At 48.0% G+C, this 14,762-nt stretch overlaps 1 protein-coding gene across 1 annotated transcript in view; it reads right to left on the bottom strand.

Moving 5' to 3' along the window:
* MTTP (microsomal triglyceride transfer protein) overlaps positions 1 to 14,762 on the bottom strand; it is a 158,090-nt gene that overhangs the window by 20,907 nt on the left and 122,421 nt on the right. The window contains exon 15 of the mRNA XM_029597258.1: positions 2,338 to 2,565. Within this exon, the coding sequence (XP_029453118.1) occupies positions 2,338 to 2,565 (228 nt within the window). The remainder of the gene's footprint in view (positions 1 to 2,337; positions 2,566 to 14,762) is intronic.

Consider the following 14,762-nt stretch of genomic DNA (forward strand, 5'->3'; position numbering starts at 1 on the left):
TTCCCCTCTCCTCTCTATTTTTATATCCCCTTCCCTCCCCTGCAGCAACAGACCTTGGCCAAATCCCACAGCCTGCAGTTCCTTTCTGGATCTGGTTTGTGTGTATACCCTTAGTCTGACCAGTAGGTGTCACTGTTGTGTGATGCCTGGGACTCCCTTCCTCCATGGCCCCGTGATTGCATTGTTTCTTTTTAGTTCACAGATATTGCATAAAAAGGCTATTTTTTACCTGTTGCACAGACAGATGCCCACAGTATTGCAAGAAAGGCTATGCCACCTTACTGCTGATATAAACAAGCCAAAACAGAACATCAAAGGTTTCTGATGTCACAAGCATTTTAATTTTTATTTGTAAACACATGCTGAACCAAAAAAAAAAAAATCTAAACTGGATAGATTTGGTGGACAGAAACTACTGAATCAATTGTCATGGCTGAAATGTGTAAATTTCAGTTTGTAACTGTAAATTGGGAATACATGGATAGAAAATATTTAGTATTTTAGCCATGTTTATTTTGCATAAGCATATTTGAAATCAGTAGCTCGGATTTTAAAAGGGCTACGTGCGTAAAATTCAGGGTTTACAAGTGTGGCCGGGCCTTGCGCGTGCTGCGCGCATTTTACAATGGGCCCAGCTAGGCGCGTAAACCCGGTACGTGGCAGAAGTGCCGGCCGAGGGAAACGGGGCAGCCTGTGGGGTGCGGTCTGGGTGGGGAGGGGCAGTGCGCGCATGTTATAAAATCTGTGCGTCCATGTAGCAAATGCAAATATATTCTGTGCATATTCATTAGGGATATCCTGAAAACCTGAATAATTAGTGGGCGGAGAGAGAGGGGGGAGGGAGTGGTGATTTGGCTGCCATTACATTAGAGCTCACACAGTGCAAGTATATTGAACAGATAATGCACTTGGGCCCTCTGGAACAAGGACAGGACTGTCTACTACTGTGTACTGTATGGGACGTTTCTGCAAGAGAGATACCCCTCACCCAGCTGAAGTATCTCTGGAAAGAACGCAGGTTTTTAAAAATGCTTTTATTTTTTTCTGTAAAATGAAATAGCTTGACTCTTCAGGATAAGTGCATTGTTGAATTTCATGGTGATTGACAGAAGTACCAAAACAAGACATTCTCTAAAATGGAGGGAGGATTTTGCCTATAAAATCTTTATAACTATAGAAACCTCTACATCATGCAGGGTTAATAAAATGAGTGGAACTGTAATTAAGATAAGAGATAGGCCTAAAATAATCACAACCAGTGACCAGAAGATCTATCCATCATCTGGGCACTTGCTGGTAGGCTGGCTTTTCATCAGATTGTGATCACTGAACTCTAATTAGAACTCAGGACATTGGACAAAAATATTTCCTGATCATTTATTTGTTTGGGATGGAGATATTGTGTTTGCTGTCATGTGCAATTGCTCAGTTAGATTTGTGGGTCCATCTCTTGTTGGCCATAGCGTAGGAATGGGTGCCTCAGCTGTCCAGCACCCTGAGGTTCTAGAATATGGGAGGGATGACAATAAACAAGGCTGCCGGAGTACTGTCCTATTTCTAACAAACTGCCCTCAAAGAATGATTAGGATCCCTTTTTAAAAAAAAGAAGAGTGAGTGATAGCTGCAGTTAGAAATAGAGGTGTAAATCCTCATAGGTTTCTCTGTTTACAATGATTGGGAAGATGCCTAAAAATAGAAAGGACTCACCGGCATTAGCACTTAAAGCGATAGACTGCTTGAGCATGGCAACACACAGAAATAGGACCTGGCATTCTCTGCAATGGATTTGGGATTGCTGGCTTATACATGGAAGTTATCTAACCAAAGGTAACACAGTATGCGTTTCTGTTAATTGTATCCACTGATTACGGCTTACAATTGCTCAATAACTGCATTATACACATTAATCTGAGTGTAATAGGAGTTTGTAATTTGCAGTATTCTAAATGCACCTTTCTCCAGTCTTACTCACACCTGTTCTGTGCACATTATTTCTCTCCCTCCTGGTTTATGCTTTCAGCAAAATTCCTTCCTTGATAAGGCCCTCAGGCCTCCCTCAAGGCAGGGCTTGCAGGTAATCAATCTATCATTGCTCTGGAGAAATAAGGGGACTGTCTAGACCAAAAAAAAAATAAACAATACCACAATTGTCTTCATCCTAGTTTCTCCTTCCAATGTCTGGGGTTTGAACTTTTGTCCTCTGGTAAACATTTTCCCTATTTACTAAAAATAGGTTGATCTCCAGAGAGAAGGCACAGATGATGGACAAAGTGAAATGTAAAAATACATACAATGAGAAAGACAAAGCAAAGCAAAGTTTAAAAGTGGTGTTGCTACCTCTGAGTGATCTATCAAAAGGATAAGTCCTTTCACCACGTTGATGGGGTCTCCTGTTACAGAGAATATTTTAGACATTAAGTCGCTGTAACCTTGGAAAAAGGTAACTGGCTTAAGCTGAACATCGAGCAGCAGAGCAGACATTCCAGCGAAGGACTCCAAATCTTCTTCGCCCTCGTCAGCTGTCGCAGCGATTAGGGCTTCCAGGCCCTGAGCTTCAATTACCACCTATGAGGGAATATTGAGAAAAGAAAAGAAAAGAGAAAACTAGCGTACGCACTTTCAAAGACCAGCTTCCACCTGACTTTCTGTAAATCCCCAAGTAAAATATCAAATCTATTTCTTTATTTCAATGAAATAATTTACACTTTGGGATCATCCATTAAGCCCCACTTAATTTTCTTTCTCCTGGGTGGAGTCATTGATGTGTAACATCCCGTTATGTATGGCAATCGCTTTAGAAATGGCACAAAAGTGCCTCTTTTCTGGAGGAGCAAGCACAATCACATCCGTACTTGTCTCCTGGCCCCAGGTTAACTAAGTGGTTTTGAGCCAGCCCCACTTTTTAAAAGTTACACTCCCATGAAGAAGCACTGTCAAAGTTACAATTCTATTTCTTGGCAAGAAGAGAACTATACTGTAAATTCCAGCTGTCTTTGAAGTGCTAAGTACTGGTCCAAATTCAACAAAGGTAAACCGGGGTAAATTGGCAGCTCAAGTCAAATGTCTTAAGATGGCTGGCTCATCTGCTTGGCAGAAGAAATGAGCGCAAAAATATTAACCCTATTTGAACTAAGGTTTCATGTGTTTACAATCAGATAACAATCTAGAGGGGGTGGATTGAAGGAAATTCAATCCATGAATCAGAAGTATGTATTAGATGGTTTCTGGTTGGACAGACAATGATCTTTTTAAGGGTTATTTTTTATAGCCTCTATTCCAGTAGTTAGCCAGAAAGGCAGGGCTCACACAAGGTCCTGAGGCTATATTAGCTCTCAACCCCACAGCCCTAGGGGTTGGATCTTCCGATTGGGGGAGGGGAGATACCCCTCTAAGGTCCAAGATGTGGGGGTGCTCTCTCTTTCTCCTGGGGAGTTCTTTCTCCAATGTACATAGAAGTATGTCTATGGTAGCGGTATGACAGAGTGTGGAGGGGCCGCAGGAGCAGCAGGAAGGGGTATGTGCTCCCATGGAAACTGAAAAGTTGAGGCGGGTGCTGAGTTGCTCCATAGAGGCCGCTAGAGCCTCAAGAAAACGTTGCTGTTCCTGAATTTTCTGGGCCAGACCCAGAATGGCCTGAAGAGAGGAGGCCTCTGCCGGGTCCATGGCCTTGGCAAACTGTTATGCCAAGGGGTAGTTGGACGAGGGGAGTTGTTTGAGGGGGAGTTGGCGCTATCTGTAGGAGAGAGCCCCATAGGTCTCCACTGTTGGTAAGTGGAGCTGGTGGAAGCAGAGGCCCAGCTGGAGGCTCACCAATACCAGCCCACATTCCCCTGCACCAGCAGGGATTCCTCGGGTGCAGGGGCTGGCTGGTCTTAGGTGAGGCCTTTGCAGTGGTGGAAGTCCAAGCAGTCGGGAACACTGCAGCCAGCATGCTGAGGGGTCAACGGAGGAACAGTCGGGGTCAGGAGATGCTGAGCGATGTAGGTAGCCAGGCCGAGGTCAGAGGCAGGCAGCGAAGCTCAAGTTCAGAGTCCAGGCAGTGGTCAAGGCAGGCGGCGAGAAGCACAAGGTCATAGTCCAGTCTGGGGTCAAGTCAAAGATCAATCTGAAGGGGAGACAAGGAGGAAGGCGAAGGACGGGATGCTGGAGCCAGATGAAGGAGAGCAGGACCAGGGAGACAAGGAAACAAACCGAAGAGCTGGGGATCCAGAACAGGAGCTCAGGAACAGCTGAAAGAGCCAGGAAACAAGGAGTAAGATACAGGAACCAGGAATGCAGGCAAACTGCTCCTCCCAAAGGAGTTTGACCTATTGCCAAGGCAAGAACTGAAGGCAGGAGCTGGCCTTAAATAGTCCTAGGGAAGAGGAGGTCATCAATGGGCATCATACCCCTTTTCCTGCTGCTAGTCCTTTAAGAAGGACAGGATCTGGCTCACAAATGCCTAGGAGAGCGGCGCATCAGGGTCGGAGGAATTGCGCGAGCAGGAGGGGGACTCCGTTCAGTGGCCCTGCACAACAGCCTGACTTCCTTGGTGGCAGGGAATATGGAGGTGAGTGTGTCGGCTCATGTGAGGCCGTGAGCCACCAAGCGCAACAGTTATTTTACTTGGCACCGTTAAACCATTTAAGTCTGCAGAACTCTGCAGTCTTTTTGTCATTAGTGCCCAAGACTGCTTGGAGAAAATTGCAGTTTGTATCCTTGTCATAGACTTTGTGTTGTGCTGGTGGGGACCCCACGGGTCCCCACCATCGGGAAGCAGAGCAGCCCAGGAGACTTTAACACTACCAATTCACAAAGCTGCCCTGGACAATATTATAAATCTACATAAATCATCACGAACCACAAGATCAACATATAAAATTCAGCTGGATGTCCCTTCACTACCACAAGCCAAGCTATCCTCCACTAGAAATAGAGCCATCTCTATCGTCGGCCCAAAATTATGGAACTCACTACCTCAACACCTCAATTCGCAAGTAAACTCTAAATCTTTTAAAAAAGAACTCAAAAATTGGCTACTCTCACAGTCATACAATGACTGCTCACCCATTGACAGCAGAACTTAAACCTTTTATCATATCCACTTCTCATTCCTTTTCTTGCTGCAACCCCCTCCTTCTAACTTGCCCCAATTTGCAGAAACCTTTTTCTCAATTACGATATCAACTGTCTACTTCAAGATATGCATACAGTCATATCTAATGTTCATTGTATTTATTGAATTCTATTAAGTTATTGTTTTTTTTGATTCAATCTCTGTCATACTGTTATGAATTTAAATGTAACTGGTTGTTATTATGTAAACCGGAGTGAAGGCAATGTCAGCTATACATCGGTATATAAACAAATGCTAAATAAATAAATAAATACCAAGTAGAGACCTGGGGAAAAGCTCTCTCAATATGCATCCCATCTAGAACGTGTACTAATTAAAGCCATGAGGAAGGGGGCAATCATGGCACAGGACATGGACAGGGCTCAAATTGAACAGACAGTCAGGGGAGGGCCTTATATTCAGATGTGACTGTGGTGAAAATTGGGTTAGCAGAAAAGATGAAGGACCCTCCTCCCTTTGCTATTGTAATGAGGAGGATCAGGGAAAAGGAAGACGGAGAGCTCCTTATAGCCTCTTAAAGTCACCCGAACAGAGAGGGCCCCCCCACCTCAAATTGGAAGGGAGAATGGGATCAGAGGTTAAGACCCTCCAGGATCATCCCAAAACCCCTGCTATGGTTCAGAATCCACAGGAATAAAGGAACAAAGGAGTAGGGAAGGGCACCATGAACCCACCTTAACCCCAGGCTAGAATCCATGAGTTGGAGTCAAGGCTGGAGGCCCTTCAGACCAGACTCGACTCTCCAATAAGGACTGCTCCCCCACCCGAGGAACTGGAGGGGGGGGGGGAAGAACTGCCCAGACAATACAGAAACAATGCACTCACATCAGGAAGAAACACTAAGCATTCTGGTGTGTGTCACAGATGTGGGAAGCCAGGGCACTAAACAAGAGAATGTAGGTTACCCCTGACCACACGGGGAGAGGTGGGGACCTGCCAAAATCAGAGGAGCCATGGAGGATCCAGAGAGGGAGAGGTCCTGGGAACCTTATATGTTGACTGCACTCAGTCACCCCCGAACCCATCCAATTGGGCAGGAGACCCTATGCCAGAGGGGTTAGTGGGGCCCAAAACACCTGTCCCAATCTGAATTGAAGGAGCGGCCACCCAGGATTTATTGGATAGTGGGTCCCAAGTCTCCCTTGTATACCAGAGTTTCTATGATGCTATGTTTTCACACATCCCACGCCAACCACTGCAGGGACTGGTGCTGAGGGGCATAAATAACCATTGCTGTCCATATGAGGGCTATATAGTGGTGACAGTGGAAATCCCCAACAGCTTACTGGGGGAGCCCAGCAGCTAGAAGCTTTGATGTTGGTGTGTCCAGATTCCCAGTTGGAACCTATAATCCCAGTACTTTTAGGTGCCGATTCTCACATGTTTGGCCGATTGGAACAGGCATGCCAGGAGGCTATGGGCAGCTGAGACTGGCATCCCTCCCCAGATGTATCGCTGTTATAAGCGTACTTTGTAGGGGGACAGCACAAAAGTGAGGTACTGAATTTAGTGGGGGAGATAAGGCAAAGGAGCAAAATCCCTTTTGAAATACCCCCAGGAGGTGTGAAGGAGTTAAATAATCGCTTAATAGTCGATGCCACCTTTGCACCCAGCTCAGTAATAATTGAGGACCCAGCAGAGGACCAAATACCTGCAGGGTTACTGGTGCAGAATGGTGTACTAACTCTAGATGGGGGATGGACAAAGAAAGTGTTTGTTAGGCTGAAGAATGAGTTTATGTTGCGATGCTGCTCGCAGGCCTAGCTGCAAGCAGCCTCTTACCTCCACCAGGTCTGCCTCAGACGCCGTCTCTATGGCTTGGAGGCTGCTGCCTGTGCTCCGCGGTGGTCGGAGCCGCCGCTGTCCCACCTATTGCAGCCCGGAGGCTGCCCACGCCATCTTCCTGCATGGCGGGCTGTCCACCGTGCTTCCATGTGGCCTGGAGGCTGTCGTTCTCTTCCTCTTCCCTGCGCGGGCAAGGCCGCCGCCTTCAGTCTTCTCTTCGCGGCCCGGTGGCCGCTGCCGTTATTCCTCCAGCATCCCAGGAGTCACCGACGCTGGGTCCTGCCTTGTGGCCTGGTGCCGCCCCTACTTCCTCTTTGTGGCATGGACGCTGCTCTCCATGGTCCTGCCTCCTAGGCGCGCAGCCGCGCCTCTGCTGCCTATTTAAAGGGCCCGTACAGGGTGAGGCCCCACGGCCCTGTCTGATGATGTCATCCGGGCGTCTCCACTTCTGCCCTATAAAAGGGCCCTTCGCCAGTTCTCCAGCACCTTCGCAAGGAGCTAGTCCGCGCCTGGACCTCTTGGTGATTTCAGCATCTTCAAGGCACTCTGCTCTTCATGGGAATTCCCTCCTCGTCTTCATCTGTGGTTCTTGGTCCTTCGTCTTATCTTCATCCATGGTTCCTGGTCTCTCATCAGATCCTGTCTCCTTGTCTTCAGATGTCCAGTTGTTCTTGTCTTCAGATGTCTTCGTCTTCAAATGTCCCTGATGTCTTCCCCTTCAGATGTCCTTGTTCCCTCTGGCCCCTCTCTTCAGATGTCCAGTTCCTCTATATCTGTCTCCAGTTGTTCCAGCTCCTCTGTTCCTGTGTTCAGTGGTTGCTGATCCACTAGTTCCTAGCTCCAGGTTCAAGCCTTGCCTTACCCGTCGTACCTTGCCTCCAGCCGACCTTCCTGGGAGTAAATCCAAATCTGACCCGGTGTCTATTTCTGGCCACTGGAGTCCTCTTCCAGATGGATCCTTCTTCGAGTGCTGCCCGGATCCCTCCTTTGTCCTGAACTTCAGTCCTGTGCATGTCCGGCTCTCTGCGTAGTCTGTGACCAGCCTCTTCAGGTTGTGTAGGGCGAACAGTGGGACAGGGTGATCTATGACCAGCCCATGGGGGGCTGTGTAGGGTGCCCTGAGGGGCAGTGCCTGCCTAAGTCTCCAAGAATCCTTGTCTCGTCCAAGTCTCCTAGCATCCTTGTTTCGTCCAAGTCTAAGTACCTATGTCTTGTTCCTGTTCCAGTACCATTGCCTGTCCTCGACCTCTGTCAATCCTGTCGCATCTGCTGTTTCCAAGTGACAGGTCCAAAAGGGCTACCCCAGAGACCAGCATTGTGTTGTTGGGTCTCTTCTGGTGTGTTCAGGTTTGGCAGAGGTCAGGACAGGCGATGGTACTGGAACACCCGAGCTTGTCTGCCTCGGTGCTTCCTCAGAGCTCCTCTGCAGTTGTGCCGTGGTCCAAGGGGACACTAACCTCTAGAGATGTGAATCAGAACCGGTATCAGTTCCGATTCCAGTTCCGATTCACATCGTGAAAATTTTATCTTGCAGTCTGATCGGGGTTTTTTTTTTATCGGCTGCACCTGAGCCGATAACCAAAAAATACAGCCGACTCTTTAAAATGAGTTTGTTAGTATCCCCCAACCCTCCGGTGCCCCCCCCCCCCCAAATTTTTAAATACCTGGTGGTCCAGCGGGGGTCCTGGGAGCATTCTCCTGTGCTCGGGCTGTCGGCTGCCAGTAAACAAAATAGCGCTGATGGCCCTTTGCCCTTAGCATGTGACAGGGTATCCGTGCCATTGGCCGGTCCCTGTCACATGGTAGGAGCAATGGACAGCCAGTGCCATCTTTAAAAATGGCGCGGGCCATTCAGCACATTGAGATAAAAAGGCTATCATCATAAAACACGCCCCTCTTCCTATCGAATGTGATAGTTTTCTAGCCCTTTGCTTGCTACCAGCTTGGACAATTGTAATGTAATTATCTTGGTCTTCCTGCTTCTACTTTGAAGGTTTTGCAGATAGTTCAAAATTCGGTGCCATGTGTCATTACTGGAACCACCGAATTTGACCATATTACTCCAATAGTCTGTGCACTGCATTGGGTTCCAACTCAGTGGCGAATTAACTCAAGGTGTTGAATTTTATCCATAAAGCATTGAATAGTGAGCTCCCTGAATGTGTCAGCTCCAAGCTTAAGATTTACAGGCCTGAGAAAAGTTCAAGGTCATCCGGTTGCTGTTTGTTAGCTGTTCCCTCTGTGCAAACTGTAAACTTGGCAGAGTCTCATGAGAAACTGTTTGCAGTGACTAGTCTAGTATTCTGGAATCATTTACCAGATATGCTTCATGAGGAGCCTTGCCTGTAGAAAGCCTTTGAAACTCATTTATTCAAAGAAGCATTTAAAGCAATCTTGTAACAGGTTTTTATACTACCAAGCAGCAAATGACTTCAAAAGATCTCATCCTGCTTTTGTTTTTGCTGTATTTAGTGTTGTTAATATTAAAGGTGAATTTTAAAAGCGATGCGCATGCATTAAAGGAAAATTAGTTCTTACCGGATAATTTTCATTCCCGTAGTACCACGGATCAGTCCAGACTCCTGGGTTTTGCCTCCCCTCCAGCAGATGGAGACAGAGAAGTTTTCACAAACTCTGCCCTATACTTTGAGGTGCTACCCACAGTCCACCAGTATTTCTCAGTAACAAAGCAGAATGGAACCAATCCCATGTAACAATAATATATTAACTGTCAAACTCCAAACTGACTAACCAGTCAAAAGGGAACAGTACCCAAAAGAACTGTGAACAAATGGATCTTCAGAGTCAAAAATTGAAAAAAACACATACAGCATGAGCGGACTCTCCATTGCCTTAATGCATACAACGGGTGGGACTCTGGACTGATCCGTGGTACTACAGGAACGAAAATTATCAGGTAGGAACTAATTTTCCTTTCCCTGTACGTACCCGGATCAGTCCAGACTCCTGGGATGCACCAGAGCTCTCCTACCTGAGATGGGACCCGGAGAGGCTCACTCGGAGCACTCCTTCTCCAAATCCCCCTGCACCAGGATGCTGAACATCCAGATGGTAATGCCTTGCGAAAGTGTGTAAAGACTTCCACGTAGCCGCTCTACAAATCTCTTGAGGCGAAATCTGTTGGCATTCCGCCCAGGTCGCTGCCTGCGCCCTTGTAAATTGTTCCCGAAGACTCACAGGCAAGGGCCTACTACGCAGTAAGTAAGCTGAGCTTATAGCCTCCTTCATCCAGCGAGCTATCGTAGCCTTTGAAGCCATATTATCTCTCTTTGGACCACTCCACAGCACAAAAAGATGGTCTGATAAGCGAAAAGCGTTCGTAACCTCCAAGTATCGCAGTAAAGCCCTACGAACATCCAATTTCCGCAAGTCTCGCACAATGGGGTCCGATCGGTCCAAATCTGGAAAAGATGGAGCTCCACTGACTGATTCAAGTGAAAGGAAGAGACAACCTTTGGAAGAAAGGACAGGATCGTTCGTAAGGAAATCCCTGACTCAGTAATACGCAGGAAAGGCTCCCTGCAAGACAACGCCTGAAGCTCTGACATCCATCGAGCTGACAAAATAGCTACCAGAAATATTACCTTCAATATGAGATCCTTCAGCGTCACCCTCTTCAAGGGCTCAAACGGCGGAGCATGCAGAGCTATGAGGACTAAGTTCAGATTCCACGAAGGACACGGGTGATGGATCGGAGGCCGCAAATGCTTCTCCGCCCCAAAGGAAACGAGCCACGTCCGGGTGTGTCGCCAACGACGCTCCTTGAATAGTACCTCTGAAACAACCAAGAGCTGCCACTTGTACCTTAAGAGAACTACACGACAACCCTTTAACTAACCCCGCCTGCAGAAAACACAAAATGTCAGACAGCGACGCCCGGATGGGGACCATGTCACGTTCTATGCACCAGGCTTCAAATACCTTCCACACCCGGATATAAGCTAATGACGTGGAAGGTTTGCATGATCTCAAAAGGGTAGCGACCACCGCGTCCGAATACCCCTTGTTCTTCAAACGGCACCTCTCAAAAGCCATACCGCTAGACAAAAGCGATCCACCTCTTCCAAACAGACAGGGCCTTGATGAAGAAGATCTGGGAAGTCCCACAGCTGTAGTGGGCCCGCCACGGTTAGGTTGAGTAAGTCCACAAACCAAGGGCTCCTCGGCCATTCTGGAGCTACCAGAATCACCTTTGCCGGATGAAGTTCTATACTCCGCAGTATCTTTCCGATCAGAGGCCATGGCGGAAACACATATAGTAACATGATTGGCCAGGGAAGCACCAGATCATCCACTCCTTCGGCCCCTGTCTCCTTGCACCAGCTGAAGAAGCGTGGGGCCTTGGCATTCTTGAACGTCGCCATCAGATCCAGGCTGGGGGTGCCCCACTGGTTGCAAATGAGCTGAAAGGCTTCGTCCGCCAACTCCCACTCTCCTGGGTCAAGACGGTTCCGACTAAGAAAGTCTGCCTGAACATTTTTGATGCCCACTATATGGGATGCCACAATGTGGGCCAGATGTTATTCTGCCCAGCTTATCAAGCACTGAGCTTCCTCCGCTACCGGTTGACTTCTGGTCCCTTCTTGGCGATTGATATATGCCACCGTGGTCGCATTGTCGGACAGTACCTGGACCGACTTCCCCTGGAGCAGGGGAAGGAACGCTTGTAAGGCCAAAAAGACCATTCTGGTCTCCAGCCGGTTGATGGACCACTGTGATTCCTGTGGAGACCATTGTCCCTGCACAGACTTCCGGAGACAAACTGCTCCCCAGCCTGACAGACTGGTATCTGTGGTCACCACTGTCCACTCTGGTATTTCCAAGGAAATTCCTCGTTCCAAGTTGTGCGAGAGTAGCCACCACTTGAGACTGGACCTCGGTGGCTCCGGGAGAGGAAGGGGCAGGTGAAACTGCTCGGAGACCGGACTCTATTGGGAAAGCAACGCTGACTGTAAAGGACACATATGCGCAAAGGCCCATGGCACCAGCTCTAGAGTGGAAGTCATTGATCCCAGGACCCGCAGGTAATCCTATACTCTGGGAGGGTGTTTGGCCAACAGATCCCAAACTTGACACTGCAGCTTGGCAATGAGGTCTGTGGTAAGAAATACTTTCCCAGTCGAAGCGGAGGCCACGAAAGGATTGAGACCATGATTGTTGTCTGCCAGAACCTTGGCGAAAGGCAGGACCAGATGACCTGGACAGACGAAACTTCTGATTTCCACGGAAATGAGACCGAGAAGAAAAGGAGCCCCTGGACCTGGGAAGATCCTCTGGCAACCTGTGCACCTTATTTTCACCCAGGGAATGAATCATGTCCTCTAACTGCTTTCCAAAAAGCAACTTGCTCTTAAAGGGCAATGAACCGAGTTGAGCTTTCAACGAGACGTCCGCCGACCAATTCCTCAACTACAGCAGTCTGCGAGCCAACACCTCTGACACCATGGATCTTGCTGAGGTCCGTAACAGATCATACAGTGCATCCACACTATAAGCAATCGCCACTTCCAGCTGTCCCGCTTGGAGAACCTCACTCTCTGAAAGCCCTTCATTGGCTTGCAATTGCTGAACCCAACGGAGGCCCACACATAAGGAGAAGTTGCTGCACATGGCAGCTTGCACCCCCAAAGTGGAAACCTCGAAGATCTTCTTGAGCTGAAGTTCTAATTTCCTATCCTGCAGGTCTTTAAAGGCCGTCGCCCCAGTTACCGGGATGGTGGTCTTCTTGGTGACCACTGATACAGCTGCATCCACTTTGGGAACATGTAACAACTCTAAAGCTTCCTGTGGTAGAGGATATAGCTTGTCCATAGCCTTACTCACCTTCAACCCGAGGTCTGGGGTATCCCATTCTCAGAACAGTAAATCTGTGGCAGAGAAATGAAATGGAAAGGAGGTGGTGGGACCCCTCAGGCCCAACAAAACAGGATCCATCGTCCCCAGTTTAGCTTCCTCTGGCAGCAACTCAAGACCCAACTCCCCCAAGATAGAGGGTTAAGCGGTCCCAGTTCCTCTTTTCTAAAAAGACGGACCACCTTCGGATCATTCCCTTCCACAACCTGAGAACCACAGACTGTGTCTGCTTGCTGGTCTGCATCACCATCCCCTCCCGCTGGGGATTAGGGCTACAAGACCTGATCCTCTGAGGAGTCCGTATCAGACTGATGCATATTAGCCCTTAGCTGCCACCGCACCTTGGCAGGGCCAGGGTCCCCTTTGCCCGTGTCCAAGTCTCCCTTGGACCTGGGCCTCTTTCTAGCCCCCTTGCGGGGATTAAAAGCAGGCACAGCCTTCTCAGTCTGATGCTTACCAGTTTTCTTGACTTTAAAAACCTTATGCATTAGCAACACAAACTCCGATGAAAATGAAGAGGAAGAGGAGGAGTCTAAAGCCTCCTCAGGGCTATCCTCTGTGCCAGTAGAGTCATGATCTGCTGGTTCTGGGCCCCCGGAGATCGGCTGTTGTGGAGATAAATTGGGAGGTAGAATCCCCTCCCCTATCGCATCCCTCGCGGCTCCCCTGTCTGCAGTCAAAATGGCCTCCTTTCCAGTGCTCCGCGGGAATGGAGCAGCTGTGGTAGTCTGTGCTGCCAAAATCCTCGAGGGAGCTGCGCGCGCTGAATGCCGAGCATCCCGGGGCAAAACAGAGGGTCCCTCCCCTCCGGGGATGCAAGAAGAGCAGAGCCCATCCCGAGATAGGTGCGTGCGCGCCGAACCGCAGGAGCGGCATGCCGCGGCCCGAGGCATCCCCGATGTCCAAATAAAGAAATAGAAAAAAGCGGTGAAAAATTCTAAAACCGGAATGGCTGCAAGCACAAGGGAAGGGAGAGTCGGCGCGGTCAGTAAAACAAACTTTTTTTTTTGTATAGTTACCTCCGGTCTACTTCGCTTGGCACTGCTCCTTCTGGGGGGAGTGAGCCGCTCTCTCTGGTATCACCCCCAGAGCTGCTTACCTCTGGTATTAGGGCCCTCGACCCCCTATCAGCAGCTGCCTGCAACACCAGAGAGGATGGTGCCCTCAGGACCTCACAACCCTCTGGGCGGCTGTTTTCTCTTCGATGTATTTCTTTTTTTTTTTTTTTTTTAAATAAATCTAACTTTAGTCCTAACAAATCCTCTTTAATTATCTAACTCCTTAGTTTTTTGTTTTGTTTTTTTCTACACTAGACAATCAGATCAGTCTGTGGGTTTTGCACCTCCACCATCTTCTGGAGACAGAGGGATACTGGTGGACTGTGGGTGGCACCTCAGGGTATAGGGCAGAGTTTGTGAAAACTTCTCTGACTCCATCTGCTGGAGGGGAGGCAAAACCCAGGAGTCTGGACTGATCCGGGTACGTATAAGGAAAAGCAGACGTGTGCTCAAGTACCGCTTATTCACACTTCTATTTATTTATTAACTTATTTATTTAAAAAGGACTTATTTCCCACACCCTCCAAAGTTTGGGGTGAGTTACAATGCAAACATACATAATAAACCATTCATAATAAAAATAATCACAATGAGATAAAATTTGTAAATAAAAACAAAGGAAAACGGATTGTCATACAAGAATAGACTTGGAAAGGAAAACCTAGGAGGTTTAAGGAGATTGGACTGTGGACGTGGAGGAGAAAAAAAAATGTATAGTCTGTTTAAATTTTAATATGCTTGATTGAATAGATGGAATTTCAAGGCTTTTTTATTATGAGGCCAGCGAGGGGAAAAAACATGCTCACAAGTTGTTGACAGTCTGGTTGATTTGGGTGAGGGTACTTCGAGCAGGAATTGGTTTTGTGATCTAAGATTTCGAAATAGGAACATAGAAATTAAGAATTGCACGCAACCATGGACTGTTGAGA

The sequence above is a fragment of the Rhinatrema bivittatum genome, chromosome 1, assembly GCF_901001135.1.
Source record: "Rhinatrema bivittatum chromosome 1, aRhiBiv1.1, whole genome shotgun sequence".
NCBI classification, from domain to species: Eukaryota; Metazoa; Chordata; class Amphibia; order Gymnophiona; family Rhinatrematidae; genus Rhinatrema; species Rhinatrema bivittatum.